This window comes from Blennius ocellaris (genome assembly GCF_963422515.1).
Source record: "Blennius ocellaris genome assembly, chromosome: 16".
Taxonomy (NCBI): domain Eukaryota; kingdom Metazoa; phylum Chordata; class Actinopteri; order Blenniiformes; family Blenniidae; genus Blennius; species Blennius ocellaris.
Window position 1 is genome coordinate 17,021,458 of NC_137665.1, and position 21,231 is coordinate 17,042,688.

At 46.0% G+C, this 21,231-nt stretch overlaps 2 protein-coding genes across 6 annotated transcripts in view; both read right to left on the reverse strand.

The window, feature by feature from the left end:
• The window catches only part of mrc2 (mannose receptor, C-type 2), a 31,068-nt gene extending 24,505 nt beyond the window's left edge, over positions 1 to 6,563 (reverse strand). The window contains exons 1-2 of the mRNA XM_080511099.1: positions 6,308 to 6,563; positions 749 to 1,156 (exon numbers count right to left, since the gene is read on the reverse strand). Of these exons, the coding sequence (XP_080367225.1) occupies positions 749 to 1,156; positions 6,308 to 6,434 (535 nt within the window). The 5' untranslated portion in view covers positions 6,435 to 6,563. The remainder of the gene's footprint in view (positions 1 to 748; positions 1,157 to 6,307) is intronic.
• A 4,452-nt stretch (positions 6,564 to 11,015) lies between these two features.
• Positions 11,016 to 20,723, reverse strand: tlk2 (tousled-like kinase 2). 5 transcript variants are annotated; one of them, XM_080511103.1, is made up of 21 exons: positions 20,363 to 20,723; positions 19,236 to 19,318; positions 17,662 to 17,739; positions 17,480 to 17,549; positions 17,350 to 17,393; positions 17,085 to 17,183; positions 16,549 to 16,644; positions 16,278 to 16,370; positions 15,986 to 16,096; positions 15,734 to 15,870; positions 15,424 to 15,576; positions 15,237 to 15,303; positions 15,024 to 15,121; positions 13,794 to 13,875; positions 13,448 to 13,539; positions 13,270 to 13,359; positions 13,002 to 13,171; positions 12,749 to 12,887; positions 11,915 to 12,026; positions 11,550 to 11,657; positions 11,016 to 11,355 (listed from the first exon to the last, which is right to left on the reverse strand). In XM_080511103.1, exons 2-21 carry the CDS (start codon positions 19,314 to 19,316, stop codon positions 11,182 to 11,184), a joined length of 2,094 nt encoding a protein of 697 aa, XP_080367229.1. In that variant the 5' UTR covers positions 19,317 to 19,318; positions 20,363 to 20,723; the 3' UTR covers positions 11,016 to 11,181. The 5 variants fall into 5 exon arrangements, with proteins under 5 accessions (XP_080367229.1, XP_080367228.1, XP_080367231.1 ...); XM_080511102.1 differs by having other exon boundaries at positions 16,549 to 16,650; XM_080511105.1 differs by lacking the exon at positions 17,085 to 17,183 and having other exon boundaries at positions 16,549 to 16,650.
• Between the last annotated feature and the right edge of the window lie 508 nt (positions 20,724 to 21,231).

The following is a 21,231-nucleotide window of genomic DNA, read 5'->3' on the forward strand; positions in this document are numbered from 1 at the left end:
GAGCCCCCTTAAAACATGATTTGCAAAGTTTTGGGGAGTTTTTTTCTAAAACAATTCCTTTGAGGTTTTTTTTGCCTGTTTTCAATTTGATCATGATCACGTGTAAAACAAGGCTATTTTATATTTATTTGTATTTGTGCATGAGGGTGAATCTTCACTCTTTCACTTTAATAAAGTTTGCCGGCCTGCATGCAGTTCTTGTCCTCACCATTGAAGTGTGGGGGCTCTAGTCAATTTCAAACAGGTAAACTTCGTAAATTTCGGGTTTCCTAATAATAGAAATAATCTGGGGGACTCTGAGGTGCAGCAACAGACGCTGATACAGGTCTGTAGGGGCTTTTGTGCGAAGGTAATGTCGATAAACTTTTTTTTTTTTACTAATTCTGTTGGTCATGCGTGTTTGGTGTCAATTATTGGTTTGTTGATGTGTATTACTGTATTTAAGAGGTTATTTTGTGCATGTTAATGTGGATTTGATTCCCAGTGGAGTCGCACTTTGTATTTTTTTTCGTTGACGTTCACATGACTTCCAGACAAGACGTCCATGCAATGTCCAGGAAATTCAGACAAAAACACTTTAATTGCGGCTTTTTGTGTCCAATTGTGGGCCTGAAGCCACAATTGGACACCAGTATGGGTTGAATACAAGTAGGCTTGTATAATGACCGAGTCTTCGTCCTCAGGTGATGGTTTAGATTGATCACCTTCAACCAGATAAATCGGATCGTTCAAACCACAGAACTCCTACCTTGATATGTTTTGGAGCACAGGTCCTGCAAGCCGCCGTGCAGAGTCCATTTGAAGCTGGAGGCGGAGGAGGGGAAGGAGGCGTTCCACACAGAGGACGACGGCAGGTAGTTGTTCAGGTGCTCCAGCATCTGGCCGCAGTTCCAGGTCCAGCGCACCCGGGGCGGCTCGCGGTCGCACGTGTACACGCCGAAGGGAGACTTGTTGTCCCCTCTGTCGGTGGAGTTCCCCGTGGTCATGCCCAGGCACAGCGAGGACCCGAGGTTGAACAGGCGACCCCGGGTCACCCACTTCCAGCGCTGGCTGGCGTCCTCACAGGAGGGCGACAGGAAGAGGGAGTGATCCCGCACGCCCAGGCACCCGTCAGCGCCCTCAAGGAAGAAAGCAAAGTCGTCAGACTCCAGCGGCGCTGTGCGGAGAGAGGGGAAACAACGGCGGCGGTCAATAACGCTGATGGCACAGAGAGTTTAGTGTCAGCAGCTGATGTGGCAGGAGGCGAGGTCAGAGCCCCGGATCGATATCTCTATTAATGGACGCTCTGCTGGGTGAGCTTGACCTGTTGGGAGGCCGGAGCCTCGGCATAGGCCACTGGTTTTAAATCCTCCGATAATACAACCAAACTGTAATATCCTGCAAACACGCCAGAGAGGGAATTCATTACAGAACAGAAGTGTAAGAAGTGGCTGTTTTCTCTGAGTTCACCCTGGATCGACTCTCGCCTTCCTCATTAAACGTACAGAGAGAAGCACCCGGTGCTTGCGGGACTTGACTTTACCAGATGTGAAGATGACCAATGATAAAACTACACTGGGGCTAAGAAAATCGCCTTCACACTTTCACAAGTACACATTCTTAAACTCGAAACACCTCAAGTAAATCAGACGTAAGCAGAAATGAAACTGCTGAACTTGTCGTGGCTGCGAGCCAGCGGTGGCGACGGGAGTTTCGGGAACAAAACCCAACCGCCGTTTCTTTTCCTGTTTTTTTTTTTCTTTTCTTCTCTACTTGTTCTTCACAAGAGCCCCGGCAATACGGGCCCGTTGGGCTCAATGTGCCACGATCTCCCCTCGCCTAATAAACACGCTGCTATTACATGGTTACCCCACCACGACTCTGCTGCTGACCTGAAAGTGAAAACTTACTTCTGCTTCATTTACCGAGAGACGATCGAGGGGCTACGACTTTATAATGAAGTGTTTTTGGCTTTTATTTTCAATAAGAGGGAAGGAAAGAGGTTCAGGTTTTCAATATTATATTAGAACATTCAGCCTAAACAAAAGGCAAGTTATTATTATTATTATCTCAGATTATTGCTTCTTTAGCTGAAGTCGCTTTGAGGCCTTTTCAGCTTCCTCATCATCATCATCATCCTCAGACTTGGTTCCTAACTTGAGGATGTTCTGATTTCTTACAGCACATTTCATTCTGATCCCAGGCCACTCTGTGAAGTGACAAATGCCCGGCGGCAAAGTTAATCCTCACTGAGAATCTGCAGCTGAGAGCGGCTTAATTTAACAGTGTTTTGACTACAAGGTAAAGACAGTGAGAGATTGTGTTTCCATGTAGGTCATAGCTGCAGGATGACACTAAAAACTGACTTCCCCTGAAACAAGAAAAGATTTCATGTCTTTTGACATCGAGTCAATACAGCATATGTAAATCGGTTGTTAATGCAGTCGGGGGAGAGAAAAGCATATTGAACTCTTCCGGTTGGGGTAGAAGTGGAGCAAAACGTTCAGAGTTCCTCCTCGACAGGCTCTGTGAGAGGCCTGGATGTTGAGTGTTTGCGGAGGATCACCGGGTTGAAAAACACGACTCTCGCTTGTCGGCACGGCGATCTGCCTAAATCCCTCGTTTCCTCCCTCTTAACTCTTAACTCTTCAAATCTCCTGTTTAGTGTTCGAGAACACAAGAGGCAATGAAAGAAGTCCATAATATAAAAAAAACCCAACAACTCCCAGTGATCTGGAGGAGGTGGTAAACGTCAAACCAAGAAAAAGATTTGTTTGACTGAGATCCATGTAACCAGACACAACCGTCCCACCTGCTCCTGTCATGAAGCCAGGCATCGTTTTACTGTCTTGTTTACTTGAGTTGATTGTTTGTCTGAAAGGAGCACGAGTAGCTTTTGTCTTATCAAGGAAGTAAAACAATATGAGCCGACACTGGACCCCATGACAGCAGTTATGAATAATTAAAAAAAAAGCAGCAGCTTGTGAGAAAAGACAAAAAAAAGAAACTTTCCACGTCTGTTATTATTCAGTATTATGAATGCAACGTAATCCAAAGCTGGAAAACGAGTATCTGGTGAATCCATTAACTGAAAAAAAATCCTTCAAGATCAAATCTTTTTTTTCTTCTTTCCAGCTGAAAACAACTAATTGTAAAACGATTAAGATAATAAGATGATGATATTGTTCCAGTCAGGATTTAAAGAGGATTTTGTCAAATTATATATTTTGCGATTAAGGAGTAAACCGATTATTTCCCATTTTCCCTGCACCTTTGCACAGCAGAAGCAACTGACTTGTTAATACGCCACAGTGGTGCTTCTCGTGACAAGACGACACTTCAAACTCACACAAACGGCGACTCGTCAACAAGGCAACATGCCTGTAACTCAGTCTGATGCTGTTTAGACACGTCCACAGGTAATTAAAGCTGCGAACTTCTCCAAACAATCATTCCCAAGCAAAAAGAAAAAAGAGACATAGCTTTGTTTGAGTGAGTGTTTGTATCACGCTTCCATCAGTAATATACTGGGAAAGAAAACTGTCAATCCTACGGACTTGAGATCACAATAAGTAGTGAAAAAGAGGGATCATCTAGTAAAGACTTTGTGTTGAATCGACTTCAGTACTTGAATGTAAACTCAACTTTAACGCAGGCAGAGAGGGGGACACTCTGGAACCACATCCGGTAGTGAAATTCAAACACAAGCGTTTCACGCTCGTCCTGGAAGACTTTGGATGTTTGATGTGGCGGGGCAATCGGCGAGAGTGCAGAATTCCAGATTAACTTTAAGCCACCGAGTCCCCCCCCCCCCCCCCCGTGAAAAGCTTTAAGCCACAACGGCTCCCCTGCTGTGATCCCATCCTCTTCTCTGCCCTGTCACCTCTTTTTTTTTCTTTTTCCAGTGCGAAGAGGGAGAGACGCAAGAAGCCCACGGCCAAAAACAACCAGCAGTGCTGGGCTGAGAGGAGACGATGTTCCCAAAACCTCCACCTCCTCAGTCAGGTCACCCCTGGGAAAAACAAAAACAAAAAAAAAACTAACCCTAACCTCACTAATCCACACTTTACACTGTTTGGTGGATTCAGACTCGTCATCACTCAGACATGATTGAGCCTGATTGTTACTTGTCTAAAACTAATCTGGAGACGGAAGCGTCTTCCAGTGGAGGAATCGTAAACCTGTGATGGAAACACACGAACAGGCCAGTGTGATAAAACAGTAACCAGCAAATAGACAGGAAATTCCAGCCTGCTGTGTTTGTTTCATTGGTGTTTTATGGCGGCCTGGCCACTGTTGAAACCCAAACTGTGGACCTGGGGGGGGAGGGGAGGCTTGGGGGGGCACCACCGGAGAAAAGTGCATATATTTGCATTTTGGAGCCACACTCGGGAGACAGAAGAGCAAAATAGAGGCTCGGATTTAGAAACCAGAGTGAGAATAAGCGCAAAACTTTCCATCACTCCCACGCTGCTGGACGGTGTGACGGAGTAAACAACGTGTGTTTTCAACTGTTACATCAGCGCGAAATCAGACCCGGCGTCGCTTTCTGCTGTGAAGGGAGGACTGTGATCGCTGCCTGCACTTCTGCTGCATTAGAATAGAAACTTATTTTCAGCATGTTGGAACGTTCTTTCACACGTAAACTGTGAATGTTGCATTTCCACCCGTTCAGCGTCGATGTGCATCGATCCCTACCGCCGAGTTTTCTCTCCTCTTTTGCACAAACTCATCAAACTGTGGGAGAGTGTGAGTTTAAAACAACTCCGGCAGCCAAACATCTTATAGGCTCTCGTCCATTTGGACTAAAAGTGGTTGACAGTGGTGGGAGAGAGCTCAAAAACAGCAGACAAATGCAACCGAATCCTGTTTTTCTGCTCACGAATGACTCGTATCCGATCTGTTTCCTGGTAGTTTGAATGTCGCAATTCTGATTTTCGCACCCCACGACCCCCGGCCTCGAAGGATTAATCGTTGAAAAAAAAATTGCCAGGTTTTGTGTCGGTCAATCTCCATATCCATTGTTACTTCTAGAAACGGCGGCGGCGGCGTGATGTCACGCCTTCTTCTGCGCATGGCGGGGGGGGGGGGGGGGGGGGGGGGGGGTCACTCTGGGGTCAGACGCCGTTCACACCGACAGAGGTCACGTCTAAAACCGGATCAGAGAAATCGGATCTCAGGCAGAAATGGGAATTGAGCATCAAGATCTGCTGTGTGAACGGAGCCTTATCGATCCGTTTCTGTCTCTCCATACATTGTGCAGGACGATAGATATTTGGTGTATATAGACCATAAACCCGTCCACAGGCCGGTCGCACTGTGCTGAAGGTGTTCTGTGAGAACCATCCTCCCCCATCATGTCCAGGTTCAGTAACAGACTATTACCACCAAAGAAAATCCTTCATTCCTGTGGCCATAAAACTCTAGAACCCCTCCCTGTAAATAGAGTCTTAACCTTGTATATGTATTAGCATTTCATATTATTTATTTAACTCCACTTTGCTGTATCGATATTAAAGCCTTTCTATTCCATGAAACAGCGTCACAGCGACGGTTACAACACTGATTGTGTTTTCATTGCAGGATCTAAACTGACCCAGATTTGAAAGTGTTCCCTCCATCCCTCCATCCCTACATCCCCCCATCCCTACATCTCTACAAAAGAAAAGCCTGTGAAGCTGGGAGACTTTAAAAATGACATTGTTGCAATAAATCACTGTGCGGCAATAACGGAGAAAAAAACCGTTTAGATTGGTAAAAAGTGGCACATTGTGTTGCGGTGTGTGTCGCAGCAGTGGTCTGGAAGCTGTTCATGGCTGCAGTCGATGTGTTAATTGCAGCCTGTAACAGGACGCAGGGGTCACATCTGGCCGCGGGGCGTCCGACGACGCGTCGGCCTCAAAACGACCAAAACGCAACGAAAACAAGACGTGGAAACGACTCCGCCGGCGCGTTCAAATCAACTTTTACGCATAAATAGAAGCCAGTAATCCTCCATCCCTCTCCTCCTCCTCCTTCTCCCCCCTCGGTTCTCTCTCTCTCTCTCTCTCTCCCTCCCCACATCTGGTTCCACTCAGCTCTCGGACTTTTGGTTCGTGGCAAACCGACGCACCGATTCCACATTTACGCAGTGCTCACACGAATGTCTCCCAAACAAAAGTCCTCAAAACCAAACGCAAACGGATGCAGCCAAAGTACAATCTCTTCCCTCCAATCTATCACCCCCCCCCCCCCCCACCCCCCAAAAAACAAAAAAAACAAAAAAAACAAAAACAAAAAAACTTCTCCATGAATGAAGTGAAGCGAGTGGGTTCGTTTCTTTCCTCACCCGTCAGGCTCCTCTTCAGTTCCAGACTCAAGAGGAATAAATATAAAGTGCATTTGTACAAGATAAGTTGCCGACAAGTCCATGTTGCCGCTGCGTCCTTGTGTCGGTTGCGGTCGGTGCTTTGCATGCTCGCAGCTTCAACACGAGCCACAAGCCGCACGGAAACAGAAGAAGTAGAAAATCCAGAATAAATCAGCGGAACGGGGGAGAGACGTGGAGCCGGAGCAGCGACAGTCGGAGCGGGTTTGTTCCACTGAGGAGCTCCGTCCGCCTCCCACCGCAATGAATGGAGTGTGTGTGTGTGTGTGTGTGTGTGTGTGTGTGTGTGTGTGTGTGTGTGTGTGTGTGTGTGTGTGTGTGTGTGTGTGTGTGCGTGTGTGCGTGTGTGCGTGTGTGTGTGTGTGTGTGTGTGTGTGTGTGTGTGTGTGTGTGTGCGCGCGTGCGTGCGTGTGTGTGTGTGTGGTATCCAAAGTGAGGTTCGGGGTTTTTTACGCGTCTGCAGCAGAACAAAAGAGCGTCGTTAATGAAACTAAACTTGTGGAGCTGAATCACTACAGGTTTGTTATTGTAAATAATGTTTGTCATTGAAAAAGAGTGAGAGTTCTTTTCTTTTTACAATTTTTTTTTCCCAGAAACATTTTTTTTTACAACTTTCTGTCTCTCTTGTGGTGCGGAGACTGCCCTCAAGTTGAGCCGGCACTCAATTTTAACTGCGCTTTTATTAACGCCTTTACGGTAAAACACAGGCCAGCGTACGGCCGCAATGCTGGAAGGAAATGACAGATAGTCTGATTTCAAAATGCAATAAAACGGAATCCTTCATAGGTTTACACCCAATTTGCTTGTAGTAGTAAAGGAGTATGTCTAGTATTGCTTTGAGGTGAAATTAGGCATAAACCTATGAAGGATTCCATTTTATTGCAATTTGAAAATAGACGAGACCATCATTTTCAATCAACACATCCAAGTTTAAGAGTACTTTTCTCCAAATTTCTACAGTAATATTCTTTCATATTTCTTGCAGTAACAAAGGAGTATGCCTAGTGTTGCACTGAAGTGGTGCAATTGGGCGTAAACCTATGAAGGATTCCGTTTTACTGCATTTTGAAATCAGACCATCTGTCTTTCTGTCATTTCCTTCCAGCATTGCGGCCGTACGCTGACCTGTGTTTTACCGTAAATGCGTTAATAAAAGCGCAGTTAAAATTGAGTGCCGGCTCACTTGACGGCAGTGTGCGGAGGGAATTCCTCTAAAGACTGTCTGCTGGACGTGGTTCTATTCATACTGCATAAGGGGGTTCATGTCAACACACAGTAACCCAATAATCCCAATAACAGAGTTCTCCTCCTTCCCGAAAGTTGTTTCTGTTATATCCAGAAGTTCTGAGCCGTCTGGCTAATTTTCTATTCTTTCAGCTCTCCTCATACAAGCGCTCAGTCCGTGTCCATTGTTGCTGTCCTTGACTTGACCTTTACAGTTTCATTTATTTATTTTCTTATTCTACTTGTGGTTTTCTTGTAGCTTTTATTTGTTGTAAAATCAAAAACAATGCCTCTTTTAGTCATACAACTTGCAGACACCCGGGCTTGTTTTTACAAAATTTGCACAAAACAAGTATGGACACTTTTTTTTTATTTTTTTAACTATCACTCAATCACAGGGAATCTATTTCCACTTACGTTTTTTATCCAGCTTTAGTGGTGTATGGAGCCGATCCCAGCTGTTAGGGTGGAGGCAGGACTGACACAATAAGGCAGAATAACACACATTCACATCTATGGGGGAACAAACTGGGCTTTTATTCCTGTTCTTGGACTGTGTTGTTGGACGTCTCCATCCATCTTCTTACCCTTTGTGTTTTCTTCCACGTCCCAGCACTGAGTTCACTCACTGAGTGTTTTGTATGTTAGGAGGGTAACGTGTTGTTGGTGTTGTTGTTGCGTGGTGTTTGTGAGCCCATTCGACACGCTGGAGTCACTGTGGTCTTTGAAGCTGCGTTGAAGACGTGTAAAGTGGGAGGAGTGGCAGTTTGAGTACAAGGTCACCCGAGGCCGCCGCAATATGGCTGCCTGGATCTGTTTTACAGCCTGGATCTGTTTTACACCAATCATCGTTGTCTTTTCTTACCTGTGCTCGATCTCCAACGAAACCTGTGCCTGAATTTTACATTCCGGCCATAAACAATGTTGGTATATTCACCCCATCAATTGAACTTTGTATGTCTACCTGCCTATTAGGCCACCTGTACTTTACTTATCATGTTTTCACTTTTTCAACAACCTAAGTGATTTTTACACAATCAGTCACAATCATCCAATCACAAGTCAGGATAAAGTTGGATTATTCAGGGGCCTGCGACCCTCAACCTTTCACAAAATTATACCGAAATGAATGTTTCTATCTTGTTACTCAATTTACACACGGTCATTTTAAAAAGGACTTTTATCGAAAAAGGGCTTTTAATAAAGTGGCGACAATTAGGAAAAAAAATTGCAACAACCACAAGAAATGGGGGGGGGGGGGGGGGGGGGCACTAAAACTGCTGTAAAAAAATTATAAATGGAGGAAAAACCGACACAAACCGAGTCAAAATGGTTAAAACTGCTAAAATGTGAAAATTGTCAAAAGGAAATACTGAAAAAAAAAATAAAACTTTGAAAATCAGGTATTAAAACAGTTGAAAATGCAATGACATGTTTTCCATCCTCAATTGTAATTAAAACTTCATAAATGCAGCATCAGATACAGTTTTTGTTCATATTTCCAAACTATATATGAAACTTTAAAGCAGCGTTTTCTTAAAAAAAAAAGTCCTTATTTACTTGAAATGAAACCACAAGTAAAAATAAAGCAACAATTATATGAAATGTAATGTAATGTATTACTAATAGTCTGATTATTGTATTTAAGTAGCAATTATACTTTCATGATCACTAGCCACGTATGTTTTTGTGTTTGGGTAGCTTCAGAATTTGACTTCATATTTAACCTTCTTATCCAAATCTTTCGAGGAAAAAAGTTCTGAGAACTTTTTTTGTATTTAAATTTGTTCATTAACAAATTGCCACAATTACATTTTTGTATACTTAAAGGACTTTGAATGGCCGCAGTTAACTCTGCAGTTGCATTATGGTCAAAACAAAACAAAACAAAACAAAAAAAAACCTTTTCAAATAGATTTAAGTACATTTGAATGGTACTTTTACTTGTAATCAAGTATTGTTTAGACATTGTAGAAATAGCTGCACTTAAATCTTTGTCAATTTTCTCTCCATCTCGAGGTTTTTTTTTTTGAATGGTTTGTGTATTTTGATGAATTTCAAAAGAAAAACCACAACAAAAACACAGTAATTTAACTTCAATAATGTGATTTCTTTGGTACTGTATTGTGAAACTGCTCAACTGTTCAGGAATGTGACTCACTACATTTTCTTTTGATGTGAACCAACAGGTTTAGTACATGGGGATCCATGTTTTGATGGGAACCTGCAGAGGAGTAAAGAAGCGCAGACCTTCTGTATCAAGATAGAACATGAGAATGAGCGTCGTGCAGACGTGTAGCGGTTGGCACTGTCCCCTCACAATAGAAAAAAAAATTCCTCGGCTGAATTCCTGCAGTTTGCATGTTCTCCCAGTGCATCTCCCAACACGCATTTAATGGTAATTGGAATCTATAATTTGCCCCGAGTTGTGAATATATACATTCCTGTACATGCATAATGCATTTCATCTATTCACCATCACACATTTCCAGCTCACAGAGAGTTGGAAGTCTTATTTGCCGGTGCAGGAAGGACAGAGAATCACACAGAAGCTCTCATTTTAACCAATAGTATTTAATGGTTTATGCAACTTTCTGCTAAGGCCCAATCTCCCTCAACAGATAAACCAGTCCCTTGCATTTTATTGGCCAAAAATAAATTCAAACATACCTAAATAAATATGTGTTTATGGAAAGGAGGGGGAAATCAATCCAAAACAAAAACAGTTCTAATTAAAGGCAACTGGAAAACACAAGTTTTCTCCATAAAACGTCTTAAATTGCAAAGTTTCTTTAAAAAAAAAAAGAAAAAAGAAAAAGAAAGAAATATGTAAAAGGGGGTCGCTCCTGAACAGCTTCCACTCCAGAACAAGTAGCAACTCTAAAACGTTGGTTATAAAAACTGAAGGTGGGACACTGCCACCAGCTGGAAGTTCTAAGCTTTGGTCACAGGCGTTTGATGAGGCTCTGGGGGGGGGGGGGGGGGGGGGGGGGGTGAGGGGGGACGAGTCCGGGCGTGGAGCTTCAGCCAGGGAGGTTTTCAGGATTGGACACGACAGCAGCGGGGAGCGGCTCGGAGCCGGTCGGGTTCAGGGAGGCGGGAACGACTTGGAACCTTTGAGCTTGTGGAGTTCAGACCACCGCTGAGCAGAATGGGGTGTGTGTGTGTGTTGGGGGGGGGGGGGGGGGGTAATGAGGCCTTCCCAGTCTTTTCCATCTGGCTGAAGCAGTTTCATTTCATTTTCTTCTTTTTTTTGTTTGTTGTGTGTTTAACTTGAACAGAAACATCCCAAACACTTGACCCCACAGTGAACCCCTCTGAACATCAGAACTCGCTGTGAGAGTCATCCGGGGCTTTGACCCCCAGAACAATTCCAACCCCCCCCCCCCCCCCCCCCCCCCCCACAGGTTTTTCTTTTCCCTTCAGAAAGCAGGACCGACGGGCCGAGGTGGACGGACACGAGAGGGACGAAGGCCCTTCCATGTCGTCTGAACCACTTCCTGTCAACTCTTCAGGTGGGAGGAGGAGGGGGGGGAGGAGGGGGGGGGGACGTCACACTCCCCGTCCCGCACTCTGGAACGACCCCCTCCATCAGTTCAACAAGCGTGGGCTCAGTTTGAGGCGCTGCTGTTGGAGGAGCTGGACGTGGACGCCACGGCCATGCCCGAGGTGCCCGAGGACGCCACCGACTTGCGGATGTGCGGCATGAGGAAGGGGTCGCTGGCCAGCTGGTGCACGTCGATGCGGTCCTCCTTACGGTAGATGAGACAGCGCCTTATAAAAGCCTGGGGAGAGAGCACGCGCTTTTGTTAAAACCGCATACGGCGGCTGAAGCTGAACCACCAACTTGGGTTTGAATCCATGTCGGGAGGGAAACGCCTGATTTATGCCCCAAGTGACCAACCCAGGTTGAAAAACCTCTCGACTACTGAGATCGACATGAGACTTTTGTCAAGTCATTCAGAACCAACGAGTTTACCTTAGCTTCAGGTGTGACTACGGGTTTGGGGGGGAACTGAACGTCTGTGGCCTTCAGGATGGTGTTCTCCTGCAGGATGTCCTGCTGCGACTGGTTGTGGCCAAACGGCTGCAGAGGCGAAGGAAAGGAACAAAAGTCAGATGAGCATTTCACCACCCTGCCCCCAAAAAAGAATCAAGTGTTTCAAAAGTCCACAGGTGATTCTGAACTGGAAAAGATGCTGTCGACTGTTAAACTTCCTGTTTGGAGTGCAGTAAAGTGCCGTCAGATTTCATTCACGCGTTCCTACAGACGGCAGACGTCCACGTTGCTCTTTCATGTCAAATTAGTTCTCACACAGTTCTGTTGAAATATTGGCGTCGTACCTTGCGGCCGTACAAACACTGGTAGAAAATGACTCCCACGGACCAGACGTCCACCTTGTTGGATATTTTGGGGGGCTCCTTCCCGACCACGAAGCACTCGGGAGGCAGGTACCTGAAGGTGAGGAAGGAGGGTGTCAGCGAGACGGAGCGGATCGAGCCGCCTGCACTCGCGTCTGGAATAATATTACAATTTGTGCTTTTCTTGCAGCATCACTTCAGCTCTGTGCCGCACGTGGAGAAAAACAAAAAACAAAAACGTGACGGTAATTTAAGGGAGAGAGAAAAGAAAAGAAGAAGAAAAAAAAAAAGAAGCTGTGTGCAGCAGCCAGTTCTCTCTAACAACCGGCAATCAGTTTGTTTGTGAGGCGGCTCGTCTTCGCTAAATCATCTTTGTGTTTGCACCTGCAGACCGGCAAAAACAACCAGGCCCAGGAATCATTGAGCTCCATTACAACCATGGAGAGAGAAGAAATGAGTTTGAACTGTCCCTTTGGCCAAAGAAAAGCACTTTGAAGTTAGTGAGTGGCGTTTTAACACTGCGCGCCTATAATCCTCTTATGGTTTTGTCTCTGCGACACATCGATGATCAAAGACCACGACTTTTCTCTCTGCCGGCGTCGAGGACGTCTCAGCTAATCACTGCGAGTGTTTTCTTCATAACAAGCTGCGTTTTTTCTTTTACTATTTGACAAGGTTGCAGTGCAATGCAACCAAATCCACAACGGCCATTAAAAAAAAAAAAAACAATGCCAAAAAACATCATATTCCTGCTTTCATCCCGCGGTTGTGTGTATTTGTGTGCACAACCTTTGTTCCCGACCGTGCGGCTCTCACCAGTACGTCCCCGCTCCCTGGGACGTCAGTTCCATCCCGTCCACCGAGTTGTAGCTGTCGTCGTCCATGATCTTCGACAGGCCGAAGTCTGTGATCTTGATCTCCCCGCAAGCCGTGCCGTTCACCAGCAGGATGTTACCTGTGTGTGTGTGTGTGTGTGTGTGTGTGTGTGTGTGGGGTAGAAACAAACCGATTTGAGTTCCCGGTTGTGGTCTCACGCCAGATCAATGTGACCGGCGGCGTGTGAACCCACCAGGTTTAAGGTCGTAGTGGATGATGGGCGGTCTGATCTCGTTGAGGTACTTGAGGGCGTTGACGATCTGCATGATGATGGAGCGGCCCTCCTTCTCCGACATGAGCTTGTGCTGCTTCAGGTAGAAGTCCAGGTCGTTGCCCTCGCAGTACTCCAGCACCGTGCAGAACCTGCGTCCCAAAACGACGACGTGTGCATTTTAGACCCCCGTTCACGTCGGAAAAACACGCTCGGGAGGGAAATCTCCGTTTGAACGCGAGGGACTTACGAGTCGGTGTCGAGTGAAAAGTAGTCATAGAGTTTAACTATTCGTGGGTGGTCCAGCTCTTTGTGGATTCTATATTCTCTGCATGCATGTCTGCAGAAAAAAGAAGAGGAAAATAAAAACCAATTGCGGAACTAGTAAATGCACTCCTGTGACGACGTTGTAATTGTGAAACACTCACTTGTGGTAATTTTCCTTCTTCTCGTCCCTCCAGTTCTTGTTTAACTGGTGGATTTTGACTGCGACATACCGTTGCTCTGTTAGGTCAAAGGCCTGAAGAGCAGAAATCTCATGTAAGGTAAAAGTGTTGATGATATAGATGCAGGCAAAACACTAGTGAAAACACTCCAATGCACTCTCAACATTAATTTTGAATGGTGCTACGCTGTGACCTCTGATTTGAAAACCAACAATGATTCCACATGTCAAACACGCCTCATCTGTCTTAGAAGAACCTGTTTGATAGTGATGCCAACCAAAATAATAAATCTCCACAATCACATCATTCTAATTGGTGTAATTCTCACCTTGTAAACTTCACTGAAACCTCCTCGTCCGAGTAAATGGAGTAGCAGGTATCGGTCATTTAGCGTAGGGTGATCTTTGAATCTGCACAGGAGAAAAATCAATACAAAGTCAGTTGTTACATGGCGGGGACACGTCGGTGCAACAGTGGAATTGAAAGAAAAAAAACCTTAGTATATATTATTTGAACACAGCAGTGTTGGTTTATACACTTTGGCCACAGAAACACTTTCCTATCAGTCACAATATAAAACATGTCGAAGGCTGCATTTACACCGCAGGTCCTGATATTCAGATCAGATTTTCTGCCTCAATCCATTCCTTTAACAATGCAGTTACACATATTTTTATGAAGTGACCCATGTCTGAGTCTTGTGATATCAACTGCCTACGACTGCAGAATCATCACACATGTATACTTCCACTATTTACAAACCCCGGAAACAAGCGTAAACTGCGAAGCCATGGATGACGACCCACGTTTGACACTAATGTCGTGGTGCCTGAGAAGTTTTCCAAACGGGGAGGAAAATGGCCAGAATGGCATCTCATTCATATGCTAATTATTTCCTCCTCTCCTCAAAGACAGAGAAGTCATGTGACCTCCTCAACTGAGCGCGGTGTGGTTCCCCTCCTGTCAGATCGCCTCCACACAGACGCAATGTGAAGAAAATATGATCAGCCTGGTGACACGGCGGTGACATCGGCACAGATTCATGTGGCAATAAATCAGCTATTTATCGGATGAGGCCCGTTTCCAATCTCAAAATAGAATGCGTGCATCTTTTTCCTGCTTATACTGTCCAAAAGCAAATCAGATCTGTGACACATAAGAGCAACAAGATATGAATTGGGTCACACCTCACTGAAAGTGTAAATGCAGCCTTTATGTACAAACAATAGGAGACACGTGATGAAATAGTGGCGTCGAAAAATCGACACCATCAAGAAAGACACGATGACAAGCTGAATATTCGATGACATGATGCCGCATGGATTTTAGTATTTTGATGCTCTATCCTACATGTTCATGTCGCCGCGGCTCTTTTTAAATTTGATGTGCAACGTCATTGTATGTCTGTAGGATTAATCTACCGTTATATGTTATCTATGACAGAGTCTTTAAGAATGAGGACTATAAAAGAGCCACGTCTAAATGAAACCCAGAAACCATTTAACACTGCGATCAAATCTGTTCTGATTATGCAGGTGAAAAAAAAAAAGTCTCATACTGTGAATTATCCTCATTGTGGATCCTCTTCAGCTCGCGTATGTGCAGGTTTCGCACTCGCTCCAATCTCTCCAGCTCTGCCTGGATCTCAGCCTCTTCCTGCAACAGCCAAGCAAACACCATCCAAAGTTATGCGATTCATCAATTAAATGGGAGAACAAAAAAAAAAAAAAAACTCACAGAAATGCACATTATCAGAAACATCAACTATTACCTTCTTAAGATGACCTAGCCTTAACTTAAAGATTTCTTCCTGCTCGTGGTACTCCGCCTGCGATAACCTGCAGGGACACAGAACCGAGTGCAGGTTTAAACACGCGTGTTGTAAAAAGACCATATATATATATATATATATATATATACATAAAAAAAGAGAAAATATGCAAAGAAAAGTTTTGTACGCTTCGCTTTCTGTTCCGTTGGTTTTGCTTTTGCGCTTGTTTTGCTCCAGGCTCGGGGGCGGAGTCTGGGCCATGGAGGGGGGCTTGCGTTTGGCCAGCAGCTTCCTCTGTCGCTCGATGTCCTCTCGCTGGGAGTTGATCCGTTCTTGTTGTCTGGGAACAAGACGGACATTAGAGAGGAACATTATTTTCTCGGTCCGAGCGACTGGAATTATGTATCGTGTGAACTAATAAATATGCATTGCTTAGAGTGCGGTGTAGATATCAAGAAACACACAAAAAGGGGGTGTAGAAAGATGAAGAGCCTCACTTGATGAGGTTTTGAAAGGCGTATCCATCAGTCCACTGCTCGGTGAACGACGCCCCGTGTCGGACCGTGGTGAAGTGGCCCAGGCGAAGTCGATCCTGCATGCTCTTATCTCGGCAGGCCATCTTCTCCTGTTTGGACTGGAGAGGGGAGGACAGCAGGCATCCAACCTCAGTGGCCGTTTCAAGCATGCTCACGTGTGAGCTTATCCACGAAACACGGCGGCCCCGCCACTTTAGGGCGACGTGAACTTACTTTTTCTATCAGCAGCTTCTTGGACATGGTCACACACTTATTCAGGCGCTCTTTGTATCGTTCCAGCATCCTCTGCTGTTCGTCGATTTGTCTTCTGAGGTCGCAGTTTGCCTGAACACAAGCAGGGGACATGTCACGTGACCATTTCATGATATACATGTACATTTAAAAAAAAATGTTTGAACTCTTGACATGCCTTAAGTTGGGCAAACAAAACAGACCCAGAATGTGAGACTCTCAAAGCCACTGACAATGTCAAGCAGAGCAGCATGTAATGTAATGTGATTAGTACCCGCAACAAATCGTCTATTCGGCCCTCCTTCTTCTCCAGGTCAGAGTTCTTGTTGTTCTCCATTGCTGTTAGTTTCTCTATAGTAAGGTCAGACTATGGGACGAGCACAGAAAACGTTTCTATTAATGGTCAATCATTCTGCAGAGCAACAAGCATTCCCAACATACAACCGTTGATCCTGGTAACAACTATGTTTACACAGAATGGATTTCAAACTAAAACTATGACAATCAAGAGAACAGGCAGACAGCAATGACCCCGACTCCGGTACCTGTGTCGCTTTGTGCAGCATGTGAAGAGAAGCAGGCTTCAGTGAACATGAGGAGTGCTCCGTGATGGCGCAGTTGATGGAGGAGGGGCTTCCCTGCTGCACCTGAGAGGCAGAGACAGCCATCCAATAAAAGAAACTTCACAAGTAGTAGAATAATGTGCCAATTTCATCTTATTGCAGAATCTGTCAAGACCTGGAACTGCCTGTGCTGAACAGACAGGACACCACTCAGGCTAAAGGATCCCAAGGCGAGAGAAACAATGAAAAGGTGCTGAGAAATTAAAAGACGAAAAGAGGACGGGGGCAGCGTACTAAATATCAAGTTGATTTGATGTTAAAAGTTCTCGATGAATCATTTCCACACCTCGTGGGGTTTTATAGCAAAAGGCGACATTTACCAAACACAGATAATTCCCATATTTAAGTAAGTCTGGCCGGCGTTAAGAGCGGAGGTGACAGACAAGAAAGGGTGTTGAGAAGAAAAAAATAAAAGCATGGAGGGGAAATAAAAGAGACCGTGGAGCAGACATGCTCACCGTGACAGGGGGATTGGAGAGAGAGTGTTGTGGGGAAGAGCGGACTACTGGTGGAATTCCCCTGGCAGGGCTGGTACCAGGACCACTACCTCCCACAAACTGACAGATATGAGAGGGAAGACAGGAGACGAAGAAAATGGGAGTCAGCGGAATGTTAGTGAAAAGAAGCAGAGTACGACGCCGAGTTCAAGAAGCTCTGCATCCCTTGCTAAAGAGAGTTCAAAGCTCTGCTGGAACACACGCGGCCGCACTTTATGGCACTCACCTCAAAATAATCGCTAATTTTATGTCCTCTTGCTCCGGCTTTGCCTGAAAGGGAGAGAGAGGTCGAATTCAGGGGGAAGCCAATATTTGGGATGGACTGTCAAAGCGTCATGGCGGCGGGACGGTTTTACCTTGGCTGCTGTCGAAGTGGTCGGCTTTGCGTTTTCTCGCTCTCTGGTCATTTGCCTTTTTCTCCGGAGTCTTAAGAAAAAGCAGCATAAATCAGCCACATGTATAACAACACAGAGAGGTGGTTAGCATTAAAAAAAAAAAAAAAAAAAGGGAAACCTGTAAATATGTAAGAGAGACTAACCTCTAGCTCTTTGTCGCTGAGTGAGCCCACACTGCATAGACTCTGATTGGATGACTCATTCTGATTCTGACCCGAGCCCTGTTAAAAACAAGACGTCCAATCTATGAAAACACTGCACAGGAAGCAATTAAACACAGGTATAGACGTGTGTGTGGCACATCAACGCTTCAGAATGCACCCACAGGTTGGAGAGGAAGGCACACACGGCGGGGAAACATTAAGCGAAAGGGGCGAGAATCCGGAGGGAAGAGATGCGGAGGTTTGACTAAATACCATCACCATTAACTTCCCACCGACTCTAGACCTGCATCAGTCCCAGTGCCGGTTCCCTAGGTGACGCCTGTCAGTCAAGTGAATCACATCAGAATTCAGCAGGCACTGTCCAATCAGGGAGACACTTAGTCATTCAGAGCACACTGGAACTCTCTCGCTGAACCCCTCCGAAAATGGCTGAGCATTAGGCATGCTGCTGGGGATGTATTCCTCTGTCTGTCTGTCACCTTTAGATAATGTCATCTATTTTCCTCCTGCTCACCATGGTCTTGGCCATTTTCCCTTCTCGGGAGAAAGTCGGCTCGGCTTGATCTCGGACTGACAGTCTTCGTTTTACCCACACAAAAAAAAAAAAGAAATCTTGGACGAGTGTTTGAAAAAAGAAAATAAAAAATACCGCGCAACAATTTTTGGCCTTCGTTGTTTGATCATCAAAAGGGTGTTGCACTCCTTCGTCCTGAAATAACAATTGAACCGTCTTTAATGCCAATTCAGTGATGACAGGGAGCAGCAGTGCCACACTGCCCAAGGTCAACAAAAAAAACAACAACAGCCCTGAAGCCACTCTGTGACATTGAAGAGCTTTTAGACCACCAGCCCATATTCTATCACAGCCATTTGTTGACACTTTTCCCTCTCTCTCTCCCCCCCACCCCCCACCCACCCACCCACCCCACACACATTGCATCTCTTGTCATACAGGGTGGTTGTGGCATGATGCCTTAGCAAAAAGCCGCCATTTTCTCTGCAGCGGCAGCAGCCATGCCATGCTCTGGGCTATGCCTATGGCTGGCATGGGGCCCGCTCTTGGCGCCGACTCTCGCTCCCTAACTGTTCCAAGATCACCTTCCACAAAGACGGCTCCATCCGTGGGGGTGAGCGGGCGAGGGGGCGGAAGGCGAAACGCTTTCCTTCACTTACACCTGGTCAAGAACTATTTCTGCATTCCTCCTCTGCCGTCGCTCCTCCTCCCCGCTACCTCCCCATGTCCCGTCTGTGGCCTTTCTGGCAGGCGCCGCCACTTGCATATACAGCCACCGCATCACGAGCCAGGGAGAGATGCCATATCGCACCGGCCAAAAAACACAGACACAGCTCAACCTTCTCCAGAGACAGACAAAGAAGAGGAGTGGGGGCCAAACGGCAGAATGATACCGAGGCACAGGGAGACAAAGGAAGGAAGAGATTCACAGACAGACACACACACACACAAAGTGTAATCGAGAGAATCTGTGATTATAAGCACTTCAACAGGAAGGCGCGCCCTGCTCCATCTTTCACAGCGTCTGTTTAACACAAACCTTGGCCACGCCGACCCCGGTGAAGCGAGCCTCCAGGAGCTCCTGCCGCCGGGGGTCCAGGCTGTGCAGTTCTTCCATCATGTCTACGGAGACAAGAGCACAAGATTAAGAAAAGTGTTTTCGAGGACTCTGGAATATTCTAGTGGAAAGCAAGGGGATCACTATTTCAAAAGGCACCGGGGTTGTGATGAGTCACGGCTGTTTTTAGCTATATGGATGTGGAAAATTCCTGTTCTGAGTCATCAATAGGCTTGACAATGATGTTTAACGTTATCATGTGTGTGTTCATCCTGCCACCAGCTGTGCCACTTAGTTTACCGAGTAAAAAAAAAAAAAAAGAAACAGTGGCACCATAAAGTGGCCAGAAACACAGCCAATGGTGAATGGTGAGCATACATTTACGACGTGAACCAGATGTGTAGTCACTGCCTGGAAAATTATAGCATCATGTGATAACGCCCTGGCATTATAGGCCTAAGTTACATGGCGCTGGAGTTATGGAAAGGTCACTAATGGAGGCACTGCCAAGTACACTCACTGCCATGGGGAAAAAGGCCACAATAGACAATAAGTGTCCGGCTTGTTAGCTCGAGCAAAGGTGAACGTTTAAGTTACACGCCCAACTCTGTTATCCGTGACTTCCATACATTAGATACATAACAGCAGCACTGGTGTCCACTATGGAATACACGTTAGTCTTCAACTTTAATTTGAGCATGCTGGCTCAGCAGAGGGTTTTTTTTTTTAACGATCAGCAGGGGGGTAAAAACAACACTACCTTTGGATAAATGAGCTACAGTCTTAGCGATGTTAGCGTAGCAATTTAGGGGCTAGCTGTTCACGTTATCTCCCCGACATTATACGTGATTTGCCGCATAATAAACAATAATACGTCCAGCCGCGGGTGCGCTGCAGCCGTGCGGTTAAAAAACAACTGTATATAACATGTGTCTGCGGCTGTGTGCGGTTTTAAAGGACACCCGTGCGAGCTAGCTGGCTATGAAACATGCTAATAGAAAGAGGAGCATCAGCTCAGGTCTCCAGGTGCTGCTGCTGCCACGACGCCTCATTGTAACACACCTCCACCCACATTATCCGCTTCTCCGACAGCCTCACGACAGACTCACTGTAACGTAATATCCCGACGGTGCTCCGGAGGGCCTGCTGCACACACTGCGACCGTCTCCGTTGTTTCCCCGGCGCTCGGCGGCTCCTCCCGGGCTAGGCCGCATCCACAGCCGCGACCCTCGCGTTGCCAATTGTTCACGATGGAGACACGAGAGCGCTCCTGCGGCTCGGGGAAGACGACGGAGGATTCCCTCGGAGGCCTCTACGACTCCGGGTATCCCGAACCCGCCTTTCCGTGCTCCTTATTGAGCGGGGATCCCCATCACAGCCCCCTCTCCGAGGACCATATCGTGGTTTTTCTTGTTCTTTTTTTTTTAAGGTCGGGTATCTCGTCCCACACAATGGCGACCCTCGAGATTCTGCGTTCCCCCCCCCCACCAGGTATAAATAATGTCTTGAAGCTGGCGTTAGTTACCCCCCCTATCTTTATCTCCCCCGGCGGAGAGATCAATTTCGGGTCCTGGCTTTCGAGCTGGATGAAAACAAAGTTGTTCCCCGGTCGTCTTCCTCGCCGCGGGGAAAGAACCGATCTGTTTCGGAAGTTGTTGCAGTTGCAGGCGTTTCACTTGAATCCGGATCGATTCGGTTCGGTTCTCATTTTTTTTTGCAATGTAAACAACTATCAGTAAAATCTCATCTTCTCTCGTGAGATTGTTTAAAAGTATTTTCACCTCCGGTCAGTCCACGCCTGCCCCAGATCTCTGGTCTCTGGACCAATGACAGATCCCTTCATACACAATGCCATTAACATCGCCCACCCACACCAAAAACATCAGCAGGTTACCCTTCCCATCATGTTCACACCCACACTGGACTCACTTCACATCAATTACCTCCACAATTAATGCCCCCTCCTCCTTCACTATTC

Bases quoted from the DNA above. Each gene is read 5' to 3' on its own strand.
- tlk2 (XM_080511101.1), bottom strand. From the start codon at position 19,316: ATGATGGAAGAACTGCACAGCCTGGACCCCCGGCGGCAGGAGCTCCTG. The intron at 17,184-17,349 runs GTGAGTGCCATA...CATATCTGTCAG, and splicing joins AAATTAGCGATTATTTTGAG to TTTGTGGGAGGTAGTGGTCC. The intron at 13,360-13,447 runs GTGAGTGTTTCA...TTTTTTCTGCAG, and splicing joins AAGAAGGAAAATTACCACAA to ACATGCATGCAGAGAATATA.